Below are 21,022 nucleotides of genomic sequence, written 5' to 3' on the forward strand. Positions count from 1 at the left end.
TATCTCCAAGTCCATTGTGCCTACTACTGCCACAGCAAGCTGGCTCTAGGACCAGAGCTCCCTTTTCTTCCAAATACACATAGAATTGAAGACTGTTTTACCAATCGTAGAGTCTTAGTCTATTAGATTTGGAAGAGACCTTAGAATGTAGAATGTCAGAGCTAGGAAAGGCCTTAGAACACAGGATGTTAATAGAAAGAACCTTAGAATGTAAGAGCTGGAAGAGAAATCAGAACACACAGTGAGGGCTGAGAGAGACCTTAGAGAATAGAATGTGAGGTCTGGGAAAGTCATGAAAATGTAGAATTCAGAGCTGGAAGGGACCTCAGAATATAGAATGACAGAATCAGGGAGGACTGGAAGAATATTGGGACAGAATATTGAGACTAGAAGGGATTCTAGAACACCGAATTTTAGAGTAGGAAGGTGCCTTTGAGATTAGCTTGTCCATCTGCCTCATTCTACAAATAATTTGTGAAAACTTCTTCCCTAGAAGGAAGTGTCTTGCCCAAGGTGCCCCAGCGAATTCAGACCCAAGAACTTGGCCCCAAAAACGGTTTTTCTCACTCCCTGGACTGTGCTCTAACCATTATATTGCATATAGTGTGCTATTTCCTCTAGAGGAAAGCAGGAAACAAGAAATGGTTTACAGGACTTCATCTTCCAAAGCAAAAATGTTTGTAGCCAAAAATACATTGCCAGTTTGTAGCATTCACATAAACAAGAGTAATATTTCTAAGTAGTGGTGACTAACAAACCAGTGTCCACAGAGCTGAGATTGCATCCAAATGATCCCTTCATCTTTAAACCCAAAGAATTTCAAAATCACCATCTTTGTATTTACATCAGATGATGCACTTACCACTAACTCATCACATTCCCCAGAGTTGGAAGGTACAGTTGTGGAAATACCACATGAGTATTAGGGGTCCTCATTCTAAGGTTGAATCTTCCTTAGTTCTTCTAGCTTTCTTAAGAGTAAGATGAAAGCACCAGAAAGGATGTTTTCTGAATATTTGAATTTAAATGTACACTAGGAATGAACATCTTCACCCTTGTGGGAGTAGCTGCTAATCCAAGAAGTGGATTGTAGCATTGTTGACACGGGCACACCATGAAGAGGAACATAAAGAGATGAGGAGTCTTCCGTTTGCCCTTCGCATTTCAATCTTATTCTGAGCTGGTGTTTTTTTGAAGTGAGACTTTGATGAACTTTGAACTAGAACATTATCTTCTTGGCAGCTGACTCAAGTCCTTATCGGGAGCTCGGTCTGATGTACCAAGCTGTAGACGTAGAAAAGGCTGAGGGCTTGGTCAACCTTGACCTTCATTGAGCTCACCAACTTCACTGCTAGATTTTGGCCCTGTTACCTGAAGACTAGCAATATGACCTCGCTTCCCAAGTGGGTATCTCTTCAGGCATCATGGCCTGAGGGCTTTGGATGGTCTGGGAATGAAACCCCTCTTCTGAAAATATTCTAGAGTTATTTACAACTTTGCAACTGGTAGATCTGGTGGGGGTGGAGGGTAAATAATAAGTAAGTAGACTGTACTTACTTTAGATGATTAAAAATGTTGAAAACACACACTGAACCTTTGGTGCTTTTGTATTTCCCTTATGATACCTTTTGAGAATTGAAAGTGAAGGATTACCAAAGTTTCGGTAACCATGGTGATAACAGTAACAATAATAATGTTACAACAACTCTCTTAGATGAACTCCGGGGTGATGATGGCTGTAGAAATGGGTGTACTTACTGGAAGGTATTTCTTGATCTACAGTATTAGGTACTGGATTTTCTAGAAATCTCAAAAGGTACCAGGACACCACTTTTCATGGAAAAAGTGTACTCTTCTTTTAAAATGCCTCTTGTGGAATATTTTTTGAGTGTATAGATGATGCATAGAATATGGCATATCAACTGTATTACATCCTTTGCTTGTTTTTGACATGATATACTGTGCATGATACCGTTTTTTTGGTTGCTTTGCTTGCTTACGTTGATCATGAATCATATTTTTTTCATTTGTCAAGTGTGAAACCTGCTTATTTATGCCATTTCATGTTATTTTTTTAAAGTTTATTTATTTTAAACAAATAAAAGGAATATACTGCATGGAACAAAACAGATGCAAAAAATTCCTTTTTTTTTCATTTAAATTCCAATTCAGAAACTTTCTTGCTCTTATTGGCTTTATGAGTGTGAAGCATAACCGAATTGTGCATGGAAGATAAAGATTTGAATTCCGGTGGCTTCACAGTTTGCACATCAGTTGCCTGTCACTTAAGATATCTTGGGTTCTGCATGAAGTAGGCTTTGAGTGGCTTTTGACAAAGTTTTCTAGATACTTCTGTCAACCTACACGAGTTTATATTGTTTTAAATAGGTGCAATCTATGCCGCTAAAAGGTGCCAAAGGGAGGACATTCTAAATTACTAAAATGATAATCGTTTGGTTGCACAAACATACAGGCAAAATGGGACCGCTAGTGTGATTTCAAAACTAGCATATGAGAAAGTCAATAGGAAGTAAGAGAAGAATTTTTGGTTCTGATTATTTTTCTCATCCATGAATCCTTTCTTTGGGTTTTCTTTTTCATTGTTGGCACATTTGGTTGCTGCGTGCTTTCTGTCTTTGATTTCTCATCCATCACTCCTTATTTTTATATTTTTCTGTATCTTTTACTTTGGATCAGTTAAGAATCCGTGGAGCATTTTTTTACCTTGGTTTTTTTTTTTTTTTTGGTCATTCTTTTTGCCTCTCCCATTCTGAATCATACAAACAATTGTACTTACTTTTATAATATTTACAAAATTTACTGACCAATTTTCTTCTCTGGTCTCTCTGTTTTTCAATCATTTTTGTTGATTTTTATGTTTGATTTTGATTTTAAAATTTAAGAAACAGTTGAACGGAGTGCAGGAGCCACGAGATCCCTACCCGTCACTTGCTCCTCATACAAGCCTTTCTTTTCTACGAGACCCTATCAGTCCTGGACAACAGCTCCAATGACAGTGCCTGGACAAACCAAGTCAGGCTTGACTTCTTTGTCTAGTTCTTCTTCTAATACTCCATCAGCTTCTCCATTAAAGTCAATATGGTCTGTTTCTTCTCCTTCTCCAATCAAATCCACCTTAGGCGCTTCAACGACATCTTCAGTTAAATCCATTAGCGATGTGGCATCGCCAATCCGATCCTTCCGGACAGTCTCTTCACCAATAAAAACAGTTGTTTCACAGCCTCCCTACAATATCCAAGTCTCTTCTGGGTCACTTGTTAGAGCTCCCACAATAACTGAGGCTACAATCTCTCCTTTAAAAGGGCTGGCATCCAGTTCAACCTTTTCCTCTCGGACCTCTCCAGTGACCACAGCTGGCTCCCTTTTGGAGAGGTCATCAATTACCATGACACCCCCAGCATCCCCTAAGTCCAACATTAATATGTATTCTTCAACCTTGCCCTTTAAATCCATCATCACTTCCACACCACAGCTGGTGTCTTCCCCTTTAAAGTCTGTGGTGTCTCCCGCTAAATCGGCAGTCGATGCTGTTTCCTCCACCAAAGTCATGGTGGCATCCTCTCTCTCATCTCCTGTGAAACATATGACTGGGCACGCAGAGGTAGCATTAGTTAATGGGTCTATTTCACCTCTGAAGTATCCATCATCTTCAGCTTTAATTAATGGAGCCAAAGCCTCAGCCACTGCCACACTACAAGAAAAAATCTCTGCAACCACAAACTCCCTCAGCTGCGGTGTGAGTGCAGCCACTGATACAGTTGAGAAAGTGTTTTCTACCACAACCACCATGCCATTCTCCCCACTCAGGTCTTTTGGATCTTCAGTGCCATCTGCTTTTCAGTCCATAAGAACTCCGTCTGTAAGTGCGCTATACACATCCCTGGGGTCATCGATATCAGCAACTACCTCATCAGTAACTTCATCAACGATAACCGTGCCCGTATATTCTGTAGTCAATGTTTTGTCAGAACCAGCACTGAAGAAGCTTCCAGACTCCACCTCGATGACAAAATCTGCAGCTGCCCTACTCTCCCCCATTAAAACATTGACTCCAGAAACACGTCCTCAGTCCCATTTCAATCGGGCATCGTCCCCAATCAAGTCATCCTTGTTTCTCGCACCTTCTGCTCTTAAACTGTCCACACCGTCCTCTTTATCTTCAAGTCAGGAGATACTAAAAGATGTAGCTGAGATGAAGGAAGATCTAATAAGAATGACTGCTATCCTGCAGACGGATGTGGTTGAGGAAAAACCATTCCAACCAGAACCAACCAGAGAGGGGAGAATTGATGATGAAGAACCATTTAAGATTGTTGAGAAAGTCAAGGAAGACTTAGTCAAAGTTAGTGAGATTCTTAAGAAGGATGTGTGTGTAGAAAGCAAAGGGGCATCCGTAGTTTCCAAAAATGACAAAGGACACTCCCCTGAAGATGACTGGACAGAGTTTAGTTCAGAAGAAATAAAGGAAGCCAGACAGCAAGCTGCTCCGTGCCCTCTTGCATCCACACCAGAAAAGGTCCAAATAAAAGCAAAAACTATGTCTGAAAAGGATTACAACTTGACCAAAGTAATTGACTACCTAACAAATGATATTGGGAGTAGCTCATTAACGAACTTAAAGTATAAGCTTGAGGATGCAAAGAAAGATGGTGAAGAGAGGCAGAAAAGAATTTTGAAGCCAGCAATCGCTTTGCAGGAGCACAAACTTAAGATGCCTCCCTCCTCCATGAGGCCTTCCACCTCAGAAAAAGAATTGTGCAAAATTGCAGATTCCTTCTACGGAACTGACACCATTTTGGAATCTCCTGATGATTTCTCTCAGCATGACCAAGATAAAAGCCCCTTGTCTGATAGCGGCTTTGAAACGAGAAGCGAAAAGACGCCTTCTGCCCCCCAGAGTGCAGAAAGCACGGGTCCCAAACCACTTTTTCATGAAGTTCCCATCCCTCCGGTCATTACAGAAACAAGAACAGAAGTGGTTCACGTGATCCGTAGCTATGAGCCCTCTTCGGGAGAGATCGCCGAGGACCAAGAACAGCCTCTGTCGCCCAAACCCTCCCCACCCTTTGTGGAGCTGGAGTCAAAGCCGACCACTTCTAGTATTAAAGAGAAAGTCAAAGTATTTCAAATGAAAGCCAATGGAGAAGAGGAAGACCGTAACCGGGCGGCGGGCAAAGGCGTCCGTGTGAAAGAAGAAACTCACATAACCACTACTACACGGATGGTGTATCATTCACCACCAGGTAGCGAAGGCAACTCAGAAAGAATTGAAGAAACCATGTCTGTCCATGACATCATGAAAGCCTTTCAGTCTGGGCGAGACCCGTCCAAAGAACTGGCAGGTCTGTTTGAGCATAAGTCTGCCGTGTCACCAGACGTGCACAAGTCTGCTGCTGAGAGCCCACCCCAGCATGCAGAGAGGGACAGCCCAATGAAACCCAAACTGGAGCGTATAATAGAAGTCCACATCGAAAAAGGTAACCAAGCCGAACCCACTGAAGTCATTATTAGAGAGACCAAAAAGCATCCAGAAAAGGAAATGTTTGTGTATCAGAAAGACTTATCTCGGGGCGATATTAACCTAAAAGATTTTCTACCTGAGAAACATGAGGCTTTTCCTGGTTCAGAGGAGCAGGGTCCACCAGAGGAAGAAGAGCTAACGGCAGAGGAGTCCCTGCCTTCATACCTGGAGTCTTCGAGAGTAAACACTCCCGTGTCCCAGGAAGAAGACAGCCGCCCTAGTTCTGCCCAACTCATGTCTGATGACTCTTACAAAACGTTGAAACTCTTGAGTCAGCACTCAATAGAATACCATGATGATGAGTTGTCAGAACTAAGAGGGGAGTCTTACAGGTTTGCTGAGAAAATGCTTCTCTCAGAAAAGCTAGATGTGTCTCACTCTGATACTGAGGAGTCGGTTACAGACCATGCTGTACCCCTTAGTGTGGAGTTACAGGGGTCTGATAAGCGATCCAGAGACAAAGTAGCTCCTGCCCCTAAAAGAGAGATTCTCTCCAAAATCTATAAAGATGTTTCTGAAAATGGTCTAGGTAAAATGTCCAAAGATGAGCATTTTGATAAAGTGACAGTGTTACACTACTCTGGAGATGTTAGTAGCCCAAAACACGCCATGTGGATGCGATTTACTGAGGACAGATTAGACAGAGGTAGAGAAAAGTTGCTATATGAAGACAGGGTGGACAGGACCGTTAAGGAGGCAGAAGAGAAACTGACGGAAGTGTCCCAGTTTTTTCGTGACAAAACAGAAAAATTGAATGATGAGCTGCAGTCTCCTGAGAAAAAGGCCCGCCCCCAAAATGTCAAGGATGCCCCTTCTTCCCAAAGTTCAGCCAGTAGCAGCCCTGAGAAGTTACCACTGACTGAGTCATTGACATCCAGTGATGACTGGAGTAAAGTGAGGCAGCATGGGCATGATGGGAAGGGCTTGCCTAAGGCTGAGGAGAGGAAAACTGCCAGTCTGCCCAGCAGTCCTGAACAGAAGCTCCCATCCAAACAGACTGAGGACAGCACACCGCCAGGGGAACCTAGAGGAGGTATTTCACAAAGCAAAGCTTCTGAAGCTGGCTTCCAGCTCAAACAATCCAAACTCAGTTCCATCCGGTTAAAATTTGAACAGAGCATCCACCCAAAAAGTAAAGACATATCTCAAGAAGAAAAAAAGCTGGATGGCCCATCCAAAATTCCAATTAAGAAAATACAAGAAAGCAAGCTGCCTGTTCACCAAGTCTATGGTAGAGAAAAGCTACAGAAGGCAGTGGGTCCTGCAGATGCATGTGCACCTTTGCAAAGGGAACTACCAGTAATGAAAGGAGAGCAGACTCAGAACGGTGAAATAGTTGTAGATGAAGCTGGTTCTGCCGATGTCGAGAAACCAAGAACTGAAATGTCAAGCAAATCAGACCATTATTCTGAGCAGCAGTCAAAAGACTTGGCATATAGTATGAGCTCAGACTTGGCAACTAAGGGACCATGGGACAAAAAGATTTTTAGAACGTGGGAAAGTCCAGGGGCTACTAACCATAAGGCACAGAAAGAAAAACTCTCACATGTACTTGTTCATGATGTACAAGAAAATCACGTTGACCACCCAGAGAATCAGGGTCTTGAGCCAAAGAGCGAGCTGATCTCTGTGTCGGAGAGAGAACACCAATTGTTAACAAATGGAGCTCACTCCGAAATTAAGGAAATGACTGTAAAATCTCCATCCAAAAAGGTTTTGTATAGGGAGTTTGTGGTTAAAGAAGGGGGGCGCACCACCGAGACTGGTGACCAGGCACCCCAGAAAAGCGAAGGCACGGCCATGTCACACATCCCAGTCCGAATTACTGAGGAGAGGAAAATATTATCATCCTCTGCCATTTCCGACGGTTTCTGTGACCAGTCCAAATTGCCCCAATATGAACTGTCCCCCAAATCGCCCCAGTCCAGTTTGAGTAAAGAGACATTCGAGACCCATCAGCTCAGTTCTGTAGAAGAGGAAAAGGTCACTTATTCCGAGATCAGCAAAATCTCCAAGCATCAGAGTTATGTAGGGTTGTGTCCTCCCCTGGAGGAAACTGAAACCTCCCCTACCAAATCTCCAGATTCCTTAGAATTTAGCCCAGGCAAGGAGTCTCCCTCCAGTGATTTATTTGACCATAGTCCTATGGATGGATTGGAAAAGGCTGCACCATTAGCAGAGACAGAGGGAGGGAAGGAGATAAAGACTTTGCCCGTTTATGTTAGTTTTGTCCAAGTAGGAAAACAATATGAAAAGGAAATACAACAAGGAAGTGTAAAGAGAATAGTAAGTCAGGAGTGTAAGACAGTCCAAGAGACCAGGGGGGCATTCTTTACCACCAGACAGCAGAAACAACCCCCCTCTCCCCAGGGGAGCCCAGAAGATGACACTCTAGAGCAAGTGTCCTTCTTAGATAGTTCTGGAAAGAGCCCTTTAACCCCAGAAACACCTAGCTCAGAGGAAGTGAGTTATGAATTTACTTCTAAGACACCTGACTCACTTATAGCTTATATACCAGGCAAACCCAGCCCAATCCCTGAGGTTTCTGAGGAGTCAGAGGAGGAGGAGCAGGTTAAGTCTACTTCCCTAAAACAAATGGCAGCCGTTGACCTAGAAATGTCCAATGCTCTAAACAAAGACTCTCCTAAAAGGTCCAAAGGTAACAGAGTTGCCTATATCGAGTTTCCGCCTCCCCCACCATTGGATGCAGACCAGGCAGAGCCAGATAAGAAGTCCTCTTATTCCCCTGAGAGGGAGGTAGAAATGACGGAAGTCAGTCTACAGGATGAGCATGACAAATACCAGCTAGCCGAGCCCGTCATCCGAGTGCAGCCCCCATCTCCAGTTCCTCCCGGGGCAGATGTCAGTGACTCCAGCGATGATGAATCAATCTACCAACCAGTCCCGATTAAAAAGTACACTTTCAAACTAAAGGATGTGGAAGATGATCAAAAAGAGGGTTCCAAATCCAAAAGTTCTGAAAAGACACCCACCCTGAAAGAGTCAGGAAGTAATGTCCCTAGAAAGGAAAATGAACTTGACATTGGCCTTGATTCACCACAAAACGAAGTAGCACAGAACGGGAATAATGACCAGTCCATCACTGAGTGCTCCATCGCCACCACGGCAGAATTCTCTCATGACACAGATGCAACCGAAATCGACTCTCTTGATGGATACGACCTGCAAGACGAAGATGACGGCCTCACAGAGAATGATTCTAAGCTTCCAAGTCAAACCATCGACATCAGAAAAGATATGTGGAATACAGAGGGTATTTTAAAGCCAGCTGACCGTTCTTTTAGTCAAAGTAAGCTTGAAGTGATTGAGGAGGAGGAGGGCAAGATAGGGCTGGAGGAAGAAAAGTTCCTCTCCAAAGGCTCAGCATCAGAAAAGACTCCTGATAAAACCGAGCAGAAGTCAGGGACCCAGTTTTTCACATTGGAAGGCAGACATCCTGATAGATCTGTGTTTCCAGATACCTACTTCAGCTACAAGGTAGATGAAGAATTTGCAACCCCTTTCAAGACAGTAGCCACCAAAAGTCTAGATTTTGATCCTTGGTCTAATAACCGAGGTGATGATGAAGTGTTTGAGACAAAATCAAGGGAAGATGAATCAAAGCCATTTGGTCTGGCGGTAGAAGACCGTTCTCAAGCCACGACCCCAGATACCACCCCAGCCAGAACGCCAACTGATGAAAGTACCCCAACTAGTGAACCCAACCCCTTCCCATTTCACGAAGGAAAGATGTTTGAGATGACTCGCAGTGGCGCAATTGACATGAGCAAGAGGGATTTTGTTGAAGAGAGGCTCCAATTTTTCCAGATTGGTGAGCATACTTCTGAAGGGAAGTCAGGGGACAAGGGGGAAGGGGATAAAACCATGGGCACTGCCATCACACAGCCACAGTCAGGGGACACTACAGTAGAAACAGACCTAGAGAGAAAAGTAGAGGCAACAGCAGTTGAACACAAACCTGCCATTCAGCCCAGTGAAGAGGGTCAGGAGGCAGCACTCAGTAGTAGCCCACCAGAGAAGCCGCCGGCAGTGGCCACCACTTCCAAAGTCGATCCCAAGCTGCGCACACCAATCAAAATGGGAATTTCCGCTTCCACTATGACCATGAAGAAAGATGGCCCTGGAGAAGGGACAGAGAAAGTAGAAGCTATGCTTTCCAGTGGTCAGGGCTTAGAAAATGAAACCGTAACAGTGATTCCAAGTTCAGCAAATAGCCAGAGAGACTTTAGGCCAAAAGAAAAGCTTGATTTTCAAAAAGATAATTTTAATAACAACAACAATTTGGATTCATCCACTATGCAGACAGATAATATTGCCAGTAACGTAGTGCTCCCAGACCATTCCATAGCCACTTGTACCACTGAGAAAGCTAACCCAGTCAAAGGCTCTTCAGGGGCACATCAAGGACACTGTCTAAAAGAGACACAGAAAGTAACTGAAGAACAGAAAAAGAAAAAAGAATCACTAGAGCTTAGGCCAAAATCCAAACTGCCCATAAAGGCTACCTCCTCCAAAGATGCCTTCCCTCCAAAACACGTTCCAAACAAGGCAGTGGGTAAAATGAGGCAAGTTAGTAAACCCGAGAGAGCCAAAACCCTTAATTCTTCTCCATGTCTAGAAGTAAGGTCCAGGATCCCAATAAAAAATCCACACAGAGAGAACCTAGCTTTAGTCCGAGAAACAGGCACCAAGCCCAAACCAGGCCAGCTAGAAAGAGGCAAGATCAAGCAGCTTCCTTCCAAATTACCAGTAAAGGTAAGATCTGCCTGTGTGGCCACAACCACAGTGAAAGTCAGAAAAACCCAGCTCAGGGAAGTATGTAAACATTCGATTGAATATTTTAAGGGAATTAGTGGTGAGACGTTAAAGCTCGTGGACCGCCTGTCTGAGGAAGACAAAAAGACGCAGCCCGAGGGGTCCGATGACGAAGACAGTACGTCCAGAAATACGTCCTCCTCAGAAGTGCCTCGGGTTTGCCCACCTCCCATTACACGGAAGTCTGCTAGAGATAAGAGAAAGGAGGCAGCGTCATTAAAATCAAAGAATGGAAAAGCCGGCAGTGAGAGAAGGACTGGTGAGGATGAAGGCAGTCAGGTTTCTAGAGCGCTTTTGGCTCTCATCCTGGAGATCCAGCCTAGTCTGTAAAACTTTCCCACTTGTTGATGCTAGTGCATGACGTGTCGTGATTGCCTGTGGAGTGAATTAACTGTAGTGTTCATTGTCCTTGTCATCTGTCTGTGCTGTCTTAGAGAATCTTCTTTCTTCCTTTCTGAACAAAATCTGCACCGTAGACAGCTAGGGAAGCATGCTGAAACCCATTGGTGTCATTCAACGCTTTACGTTGGGCTCTAACGAACACGACTCTCTGTCCAAGGAGAGGAACAACAAGGGTTTGAACAGCCCGTGTTAGTGTCTTCACCAATCCGAGGACTAGAATTGTCATAACCGTTTGTAGCAAATTCATCAGCATGTTTAACTCCATTATACAACATCCATTTAGTCGGACACTTGGCCTTATGCAGGTGGAAACATTACAAACTATGTCAAAAAAAAATTCATTAAAATTAAAAAAAAATTTGTGTAGGTAATTAGGATACATTTGAGTTTCAGCAATAGCCCCTCTGTAAAACCCAAGTACTTCTAAAGCACAATTTTCCAACATCATGTCTTTCTCTTTAAGTATTTTAACTAAGAAATTGTACATCGCAGGTCCACAAAGTCCTTGTGAACGGACAGATATCAGAATGGCCATTGTGGCTGATCACCTGGGGCTGAGCTGGACAGGTAAGTGCTTGCCCACCTACACAGAAAGAATGGCAAACCTTCCTATCCTGCTCCCTACAGATCAGAACAGGAGGGAGGCAATGTGAAGTGTTATTAGGTGCTACAAAACAATGTTTCTCCTCATGACAGGTTCTTTTTCTTTTTTAATGTCTGATACTAAGGAAACAATAGCAAAATTATTTTAGAAATCATGATCAAGGAGTTAATTAGGTGAACTTCCTTTTAATTCTTTTGGTGTATAGTCAGCTAGCCCTCTCACTCCTCTGTGCCAAAAAGGGAAGAGATTTGTATAATACAGAACAATTGCCAGTCATGCCGAAACGTGCATAAAAATATAGATGTCCAAAATCCGTACACATACATGTAACTGACCCTTATGGAAGACTCTGTAGAGGATTTTTAGACTTGAGAAGCCTTCATGTTGTGTCATTTGGTCCTCATCCCAGCTCTGGGAGGTCTATGCTAATCTTTTCCCCATTTTATAGATGAGAAAATTGAGCATGAGAAAGGTGCAGCTTGGCTCAGCTCACCCAGCTGATAAAAGTGGTGGAAGTTAGGAAGACTTGAATACAAATCCCATCTCAGACATTTACAAACTGTGTGGCTATGCACAAGACAGTTAATTTGTCTGAGTCCCAGTTTCCTCATCTGTAATATGGGGATATTAGTAGCATCTATCTCACAGGATTGTTTTGAAGATCTCAGTGGGACTAGGACTTTTGGGGCATCCTATAAATGTAAACATGTGTATGTAAAGTATACCAGGCAAAGTAAGTACCAGGTAAATATGAAATGTTATTATTGTTAAACAGTTAATACACTGCAAAAACTTTAGCGCTTATAGTGCTCATGATTGAGTGTACCCAAGAAAGTAATATAGTTTTGTATTGGGGAAAAGGAGGGGTCTCTATTTGTAAGATCCATGATAGCAAAGCCTTTGTCTTAGTTAAATATTGTGTCTCCCCCAGTACCTTCCGTATTGTTCTGCCCACAGTAGTTATGTAGCAAATTCTACTAGGTGAATAAAGGAGTCCACGGGAACAAAGCAAATGGCCTCCTGTTTTATGTAAAAATCCTAAATTATATTAGCATTTTGGATATAGCTAATTTTCAGGTTTTGCTTAGAGATGATTACAGTTATATCCTGCAGGTGAGAACATAATTGCTTTCCTACCAAACTAAGGGCTTAGGTTTAATCCCCAGGAGGGTAATTTGGTATTACCAGACATTGCTAATACACATCAGTTCTCTTATTTTCATTATTGGTGCCTCATAACAAACATTTGCAGAAGTATGTGATGAAGCCATGATGGGTGGTCTTCAAAATCCTTTTCTTTTTTCCTCTGTTTTATAGAACTGGCAAGAGAACTGAATTTTTCCGTGGATGAAATCAACCAAATCCGTGTAGAAAATCCAAATTCTTTAATTGCTCAGAGCTTCATGTTATTAAAAAAATGGGTTACCCGAGATGGAAAAAATGCGACAAGTATGATGAAATATATTATTTTACCTTTGACAACTCTCTTCCTCCTAGTTTACGGGAAAACCATCCAGGCCAGTGGATAATCCTTTGGTCTGATATATCGAGATGTATTTGTGAAAGTTTAGTTTATTATTAATTTTAAGTTTCTAGTTTGACTTTTAGAGAGCCTTAGAGGATGTGTGTGTATATGTGTGTGTGTGTGTGTGTGTGTGATCACTTGAGACTTTTTATATCACAATTGTAACTTAAAATGCCAGAGTTGGAAAAATGCAGCAATTTTTGGATAATCAAGAAGCTGAAAAACTCTTTGAGGTATTATTTAATAAGTTCTGGGTGGGAAGAGAGGGGAAAGAATAGGGAGACAAAGAGGAATTCACAGTAAGAGACAGAAATCACCTTATTCACATGAAACCAAGTATTTCTTGTGCTGCCATTCCACTATCTCTCTCCTCCCTCCCACCCCTTTCCCCCATTCTTTGGACTGTACAGATAGCCAAACCAAGACATGTAGAACTATGACTTGTGAGTAATTTGCCTGGGTCAGTACAGTACTGTAAGCAAGTACTATAATTAAATTTTTAAGTATCAGATGTGAGACTAATTGTTTTGTTTGCCACCTTAAAAAGCAAAACTCGATTTAGTATTTGATTAAATGGCTTGTAATGAAAGAGAAGGAAGAATGGTTGGAAGTCTTGGTACTTTGTACCTGATTTCTGGGCTTTCTATGCCATTCTTATGAAGTGCAGCTTGCAGAGTACTTATCAGACTGCTGACTGTGTCCCTCCTCCCATGGTCAGAGCTCTGAACCCTGTCTTTGAGAATCTTTGACAGCAACTCAGACCTTGGGGGAGGCCACCTGGGAAGATATGAAGTAGACCTGATAAATGGGGGGGAGAGAAAAATGATGGCATTCCAGTTGTCCCAGTCATCTTTTCATCCTTTTTTCCCCTTTTCAGCTGATGCCTTAACTTCTGTCTTGACAAAAATTAACCGAATAGATATAGTGACCTTGCTGGAAGGACCAATATTTGATTATGGAAATATTTCCGGCACCAGGAGCTTTGCAGAAGAAAACAATGTTTTTCATGATCCCGTTGATGGTAATTGAATCTAATGTTTATTTAATCATTTAATTAATTTGAAAACTCAATAAGTCGAGATGGGCACTCAAAAAGAAAATGAATTGTGATTCTCTTGTTTTTTTAATTTCTCATCATGGCATTTATCCTGTTAGAATCACAACTGTAAGACATTGGTTTGCGTGGAAATGTTGGGCTAAAACCTCAAAGTATGTTCATTTTTATGGGGCATGAAATACAGAAACCAGAGCCTCTACAGTGTTACCTAATTTTGAAGAATGTCTTGATTCTTGGGCTGTAAGGGCTGTAACTAAAAGGCTGATCCTCTAAAATAAGAAAATTCCATTTCTAAATGGTAGAATAGCTAGTTTCCTGAAAATGCCTCACTTGGCCATTTTAATTTGTTTCTTAAAAAAATGAAAAAACGCCTTATTACTTCAGTTTTTGTCACCTGAGCAATATGCTGGATCAAAATGAAATAATTACATAAACCATTGTGATAATAGTAGGATTTCCTGGTACTGAGTGGTATAGAGTGAGTGAAAAACCATTTAGCACAGTGCTTGGCACATAGTAATCTCTTAATAAATATTAACTGATGAATGAAAAACATGTAACCTTCATAACTGAATTTATTTGTATTTAAATAATGTAGTCATTTTTTATAGGCTGACCCAATACATCGTGATGGAGAAAGGCATGTTTCTTGAATTGTAAATGAATGCAACATTTTCAGTATAGTGGACAGAGATAAGAAATTATTAATAATTTCCCCTGGATGAACTATAGAGAATTTTTATTCCTATAATCATTTGCATTACTAGGATAATTAGACAGTCACTCAGCCTTTAGCTGTTATTTACAAATTATTTTTATTTTATGTCATATTTTATATTATTTTGTTTTAAAATAAAAGTTTCAGATATTTCAATATATTTCAAATATTTGAAATATTTCAAAATAACTAGTTATTTTATTTAGAAATAACTCTTGGTGTTAAAATATCGAGAATTATTTGTTAAAAATCTTATGTTTTATTGAAAGTGAGATTCTCTCAGCTTCATAAATTGAAATTCCTGTCTATGTTAAGGTAGCAAATAGAAAGTTGGAGTTTTTTCTTGGTGATAAGGGTTGGGAGTAAAGTTGCTTTTTAATCTGTGGCCAGAGTTTTGAAAATATATTTAAAGCTTTTATTGAGAAAGGAGAAAAGCAGGTCCATGTTGATAATTTTTTTCCACTATTTCATATAGGCTGAGTGTGTAACTGATGAAATTCACTAATTCATGTTTTCTCTGTATGTTATGTGCTAAGGTATAACACATTCAAATTATTAGATAATGTTTGCTGTTTTCTGAAGGCAAAGGTTGACACCAGATGAGAACCATGCCTTAGTCTCAATATCCATGAGAAGTAATAGTAGCAGCAATGACTAAGGTTCAAACTTATAAATATAGTGAAGTCTCCCAACAATTCTGGCATCAAAAGTCATGCCATGAGTATTAAAAAAAAGTGACATTAATTGAACCCCTTTGGACTGGCCCAAGTTGGACTATTTTTCTATCAGATTTACTATTAGAGCAGTGTATAATCTTCCACGTTCTTCATTAAGAAGTGAATGTTATAAGGGCTCTTATATAACATTTTCACAAAATATCATCTGTCTGATTTCTTTTAAAAATTATTCAGCCAGATAAATTGGTGGCACCATATCTTTCTGGTCATTTCTTATGTCAGAGTCATCAATCATAATAGTTTCAGGTTAAGTTCAGGGAGTTTGGTTGATACATATTTAATTAATTATTCTTTTACAATTTACATTTTTTTAAATGTGAGCTTCCCTGAATCTTTTTTTTGGGTAACTATCAAATTTTGCAATGGATATACCAAAAAAAAGTCAGAAATACTCATCATAAGCACCGGTATTGTTTACATGACAAAAATTACTTGATTTGGAATCATTTCCTGAGATTGTGCTTGCCTACTTGGGCCAAATTTTCAGCCAGACTTTAATCTGAAAGCAGTCTTGCTCATAATCATACCGTGCAAGTCTAGGGAGTAAACTGAATTTATAGGAAGATACCAAATCCATACTTGTATCTAAGACTGCCTGAAAATTTAGCCCTTTGTCTTTGTGGGATACTAATGGAAGAAATAAATGTGTTCTGTTGCCAGTTTATTCTGTCTCTCCTCTGAAACCTCCCAGAGCTTCCTTTCCTCACCAAGACCAGACGGCTTTTGACCTTTCTCTGAGCTAAGGCAGAAAAAAAAGGCAATGTAGTCTTTCTAAAAGAGAAAAGGATTTCTCCCTTTTGGGGCAAGTTGGTCAGATGTTCAGGGTTCCAGCATCCTTTGGGTTTCCTAGTGTTCATCGTGTGTGCTCAGACTAATCCTCGGTGAGCCGTTGCTCCCACGTTCTCATTGTTCATCTGTTATTTTCTCTCTTTCATTTGATCAGTGGTTCTGATTGTTCCCATGACACCGAAATCACCTCAGTCGCCCAGATCGCCAGGAACTCCCTACTCACTCCAGTCCTCTCCTCTGTATAACTTTACTGGGGCTGAAGTTTTCATCTAGAGCCTTTCCAATAGTTTCTGCTTTTTAACCTTTCTCCTGTACTTTCCCCCTTTAGAAGTCACTTGCTCTGCTTTTGCTGAGGATCCTGTAACTTTCTCTGCTGGTTTCTTTTTTTATCTCGGTGTTCCCAACACCTAGGACAGTGCCAGGCTTTTAGTGGGCACTTGATTGGCTACCTTTAAATCATATCATCTATGCTGACTCTGACATTCATGCAAAGTAACTATTTTTTAAAAGATGTAGAGTCAGGTGGCATAGCCATGGTGTGGGGTTTTTCAAATAGGATAACCAAAAAGGTGGAAATAATTACTTGTAAAAATTGGTTCTCTTAAGATCTGCTCTATTCATTGCTCTTGCAAGGTGAAATTTGCATACCCCTAAAAGAAAAAAAAATTGGGGTCCCCAGAGTGTGGTGGTTATTAGCAAGTTATCAGAAATTGGCCACAAATACTCTTTCACTTACTGCCTCGGTGACCTTGGGTAAGTCACTTTCCTCCTTTGTAAAAGTAGGGATTTTGATTAACCAACCTCTAAGATCCCATCCAGCTCTAAGTCGATGATCCTTTTGCTTAATTAATAGCATTTTTTAATATATATTTTGCACTGAGTTTGGTTGGGGGATTTTGTTGTTGTTGTTCCATTAAATTCAACTAAGTTAGTAATTTTACTAACACCATTTTATCAACTCATCATGCATTTTCATAATTGATATAATTTGAGTCATTTTATGTCTGGTTTTGTTATATCATGATTCATTCCAGTTCGTCCAAATGTACTGTCTTCCATAGGTTATCCTTCCCTTCAAGTGGAACTGGAAACCCCCAGTGGGTTGCACTACCCTCCACCCACCCCTTTCCAGCAAGATGATTATTTTAGTGATCTCTCTAGCATAGAGTCACCCCTTAGAACTCCCAGTAGACTGAGTGACGGGCTAGTAACTTCCCAGGGAAATGTAGATGGCACAGCACAAGGACCTCCCGTTGTCACTGCCGAAGACACTTCTTTAGAAGACAGCAGGCTGCACTTCTCGGCGCCTCGCCAAATTGTTCCTGGAGGTGTGGATGTCGAGGAGAGCCAGCTGGAGGATGTTTGTCTGAGCAAGTATCCTCACCACCTCGGAAGCTTGGCCAGGGTCCACAAAGATGTTGAGCTGTCAAAGGAAATAGAAAAGACTAGCAAAGTAAAAATGAGCCTTAAGCAGCAAGAGAGAGGAAACTCTGGTCCTGAGGAGGAGATGACAGAAGAAAAATTGAAGTGTGTCTTTGAGGATATTCAGCTGGAAGAAGGAATGGAGTCTGAGGAGATGACAGAAGAAAACGTTCGGGCTCTGCTCAGAGGGGTAGAGCAAGTCGAACGGGAAATGTATTCAATTACAGGTTGGCAGAACGAGGCCTCCACAGGCAGCTCCGAGCCACCGATGCCTGGTCGCAGGATAGCTGGTGGGTTACTGGATCGACTGGATAACAGGTATGCATGTGTCCACGAGGGAGGGAGAATGAGGCTTGGAACACTGAGGTTAAGATGAGTGATCAAAGTCGAGAGCTTTTCGTCGTAAAGTCTTGGAAGCTCATTTCTGAACCTCATCATGTTTCCAGACCCTGAAAGGCCCAGGAAATTTGTTCCTCATGATAAACTGGAGAAATAAAATCTCCAAGTGAAAATTTTGTTGATGCTTTTGCAGGATGCTGTGCCAACAAGATGTGTTAGCATATATATATATAATGTGTGTGTGTGTGTGTGTATGTGTGTGTGTGCCTAGACTTTTTTCCTGGTTCTCTAACTATAAAACCAGTGATGTTTCTAATACACAGACAGTGCTGCCTTTTGGACCACATATGCCTAGGATTTCTATTCTATTCAGGATAGAATAGTCTCTAGTGGTGTTTAAAGCCCATGGTTCCATGCATCTTTAGTCAAGAGTACTTAATTGGATGAGAAACATGAAGGAGACTCAGCTAGTGACTTCAGGCCCTGCCAAACCCAGGAGCTGAGGAGCAGTAGCAGCCAGTGTGTTATTAGACAAAGAATGCTGAGTTTGGAATCAGATGAGCTAGGTTCAAATCCAAGTCACCTAAATCCTCCAGGTCTCTGGTTCTTTGTTTGTAAATTGAAGGAATTGTACCAGATGACCTCTAAAGCCTCTTTATACCCTGTCCATGATACTATGATTATGATCCACATTTCTGTCACACCCAGAGGCCCCAAATAATGCCACCACCTCAGTTCACAGGGAGGGTAGAGACTGAGGAGAAAACCTTCCCAATCTGTCCCAACTACTATGCCCTAGGATAGCACATCAAGCCCTGGATTAACCACTTGTTCTTTGATTATGCTCCAAAGGGCGGTCTTCTTTATACTTTTTTTTTTTTTAATGAATTGAACATTGCAAATAGAAGGTCCCAACCATTCCCACATACTTGCATTCTTCCAATAACTTCACGTGTTGATTTTTATCCTTTCAGGAGAGGTGCTCTTCCTGACGGTTGGTGGGCTTTGAATCCTAAAAGAGCATCAGCGATTAAAATAGCAGCTGCTGACCACCTGATGCTTATGAGACTACTTTTATTTCAAATACTTGATCAACTTTTTTTTTCCTCAACAATGAGCAGGGAGAAATTGTGGCATCATAGAGAGATGTTGGTTGCAAACAAAACTCTAACGTGTTAGACTTGGCAAACTAAGGGCAAAAGGAGACAAAGCTTGATCTTTGTAGAAGGTCAGTTACATCAACAGTTGCGTGCATCCTTCAGCTCGAGGTCTTATCTACGGCAGTTTCTCTCCAGGGCAAGGGCGCAGAGATCTTAATTAGACAGGGTGTCGCTTGCTAAATGTTTTTTTTAGACAATTCAGTCAACTTCCACTTAATATGTGAGGGATTAGCTCTACACCAAAATATGTACTGCTGAATGAGCATCATCCTTCGAAGTAGTCACCCTACGAGGGCCCAGACTTATTGCAATGAGTCTTTCATCGCCTCCTTTGTGATCTTTTGGAGGTAGTGAGACAGTCTGCTTCATTGCTTTGTAATCTTTCCTCTCTCTTTAACAAAATGGGCACTGTCTCCCCAGCCAGAAGGAAGCAAGGTTGCTGTATAGGTTAGAACAGTTATGAGGAACATGTGGCCCTCTAGATCCTTGGGTGAGGATTTTGATTGAGTCCAAGTTTTACAGAACAAATCTTTTTATTGTGTTGTAAAATTTGGATTCAGTCAAAGGGCTGCTCTTGAGGACCTAGAGGGGCTACATGTGGCCTTGAGGCCAAAAGTTTCTCACACCTGGGTTAGGACCTGGAGGTGGTAGTCCAAACATGATGAGATATGCTGGTCATTTCCACATTTGAGGGAAGCCAGGGAGCTCCTTCATTGAACGCTGGGTCCCAACTTCATAAGGTTACAGAAAACCCTCAAATGTCAAAAAAAAAAAAAAAACCAAAACCCACTTCTATTATGCTCTATTCTGTTTTAAAAGTATTTTTTAAGAGAGTAAAAATGTGATTTGTAGTAGTTTAGAATTCATGCTGACAATTCTTTGTCACGTAACACCCTAACAGTTTGTAATATCCCTGTTTTTTTCATCTTTTCCAGCCCTGACCAATGTAGGGATTCTATTACCTCATATCTCAAAGGAGAAACTGGCAAATTTGAAGCCAACGGCAGCCACCCCGAGGCCTTTCCCGAAACCATGGCCAAGTCTCACATCCAAGAATCACAGAACGATGTCGGAAAGCCAAGGGACAAGGAGCCTCTGAAACCAAAAAGCCCAGGTTCTGGTCGCAGCGACGGGCCAGCAACCTACCAGAAATCTGTGGAAGAAACTAGCAAGCATTTAGCAGATGAGATCAAAACCTCTGTGCCTGTCAGTGTGAAAAAGATGAATAGGACTTCTCCTGGGGATGCAAAGCCACGGCTGAACCTCCATGAGGAAGAGGGAGCTGGCGTGCCTGAGCACAAGGTACAAGGTCCAATTCCCTGGTGCTTACTAATTAAAGGTTAACTTCTTTATTCTGTTACTCTTGAGAATGGTCATGCTATCTTTGTGGCCCAAGGATTTTTACATCTATGTTAAAGGTCTGTGAGGTGAAAATCTCAAATTATGTGATAATGGTTTCTCATTCACAAAGAACCAAGCCAGGAGAAAGCTCACTGAATCATCCTCTTCCCTTAGCGAGACCAGGTATAAGTGACCTGTCCAGTCTCATGTTAATTGGCAGGTCCAAATCTAGGATCCAGGTCTTCTGATTCCTAACCTGAGTATCCTTCTGCCCATCTTATCAAGAGGTAGCGAGCCTTTTCATCAAGGCCATCATTGCTCCAGTTTAATTAATATAATAGAATTCATTTCATTAATTAAATATAGAGGCAGCATGGGATGACAGAAGGAGCACTGCATTAGAAAACAGGAGGTCCAAGGTTGCATCCCAGCCTTGACATTGCCTTCTGTGAGCATGTTGCTCTGAGCCTCAGTTTCCTCATCTGTAAAAATGGGAATATTAAGAATTGTGTGGCCTACCTCATTATAAGTAAGAGAAGTGCTTTGTAAA

The 21,022-nt window shown here is 41.5% G+C and overlaps 1 protein-coding gene across 17 annotated transcripts in view; it reads left to right on the forward strand.

Moving 5' to 3' along the window:
• The window catches only part of ANK3 (ankyrin 3), a 715,857-nt gene that overhangs the window by 675,777 nt on the left and 19,058 nt on the right, over positions 1-21,022 (forward strand). For 16 of the 17 annotated variants that reach the window (XM_072628881.1, XM_072628882.1, XM_072628880.1 and 13 more), the window contains 5 exons: positions 11,273-11,347; positions 12,702-12,833; positions 13,787-13,930; positions 17,272-17,950; positions 20,067-20,433. In XM_072628881.1, coding sequence (XP_072484982.1) covers positions 11,273-11,347; positions 12,702-12,833; positions 13,787-13,930; positions 17,272-17,950; positions 20,067-20,433 — 1,397 coding nt within the window. Of the gene's footprint in view, positions 1-2,903; positions 10,650-11,272; positions 11,348-12,701; positions 12,834-13,786; positions 13,931-17,271; positions 17,951-20,066; positions 20,434-21,022 lie in introns of all 17 variants that reach the window. The other variant, XM_072628896.1, reaches the window with a different exon arrangement.

The sequence above is a fragment of the Notamacropus eugenii genome, chromosome 1 (genome assembly GCF_028372415.1).
Source record: "Notamacropus eugenii isolate mMacEug1 chromosome 1, mMacEug1.pri_v2, whole genome shotgun sequence".
Lineage (NCBI taxonomy): Eukaryota > Metazoa > Chordata > Mammalia > Diprotodontia > Macropodidae > Notamacropus > Notamacropus eugenii.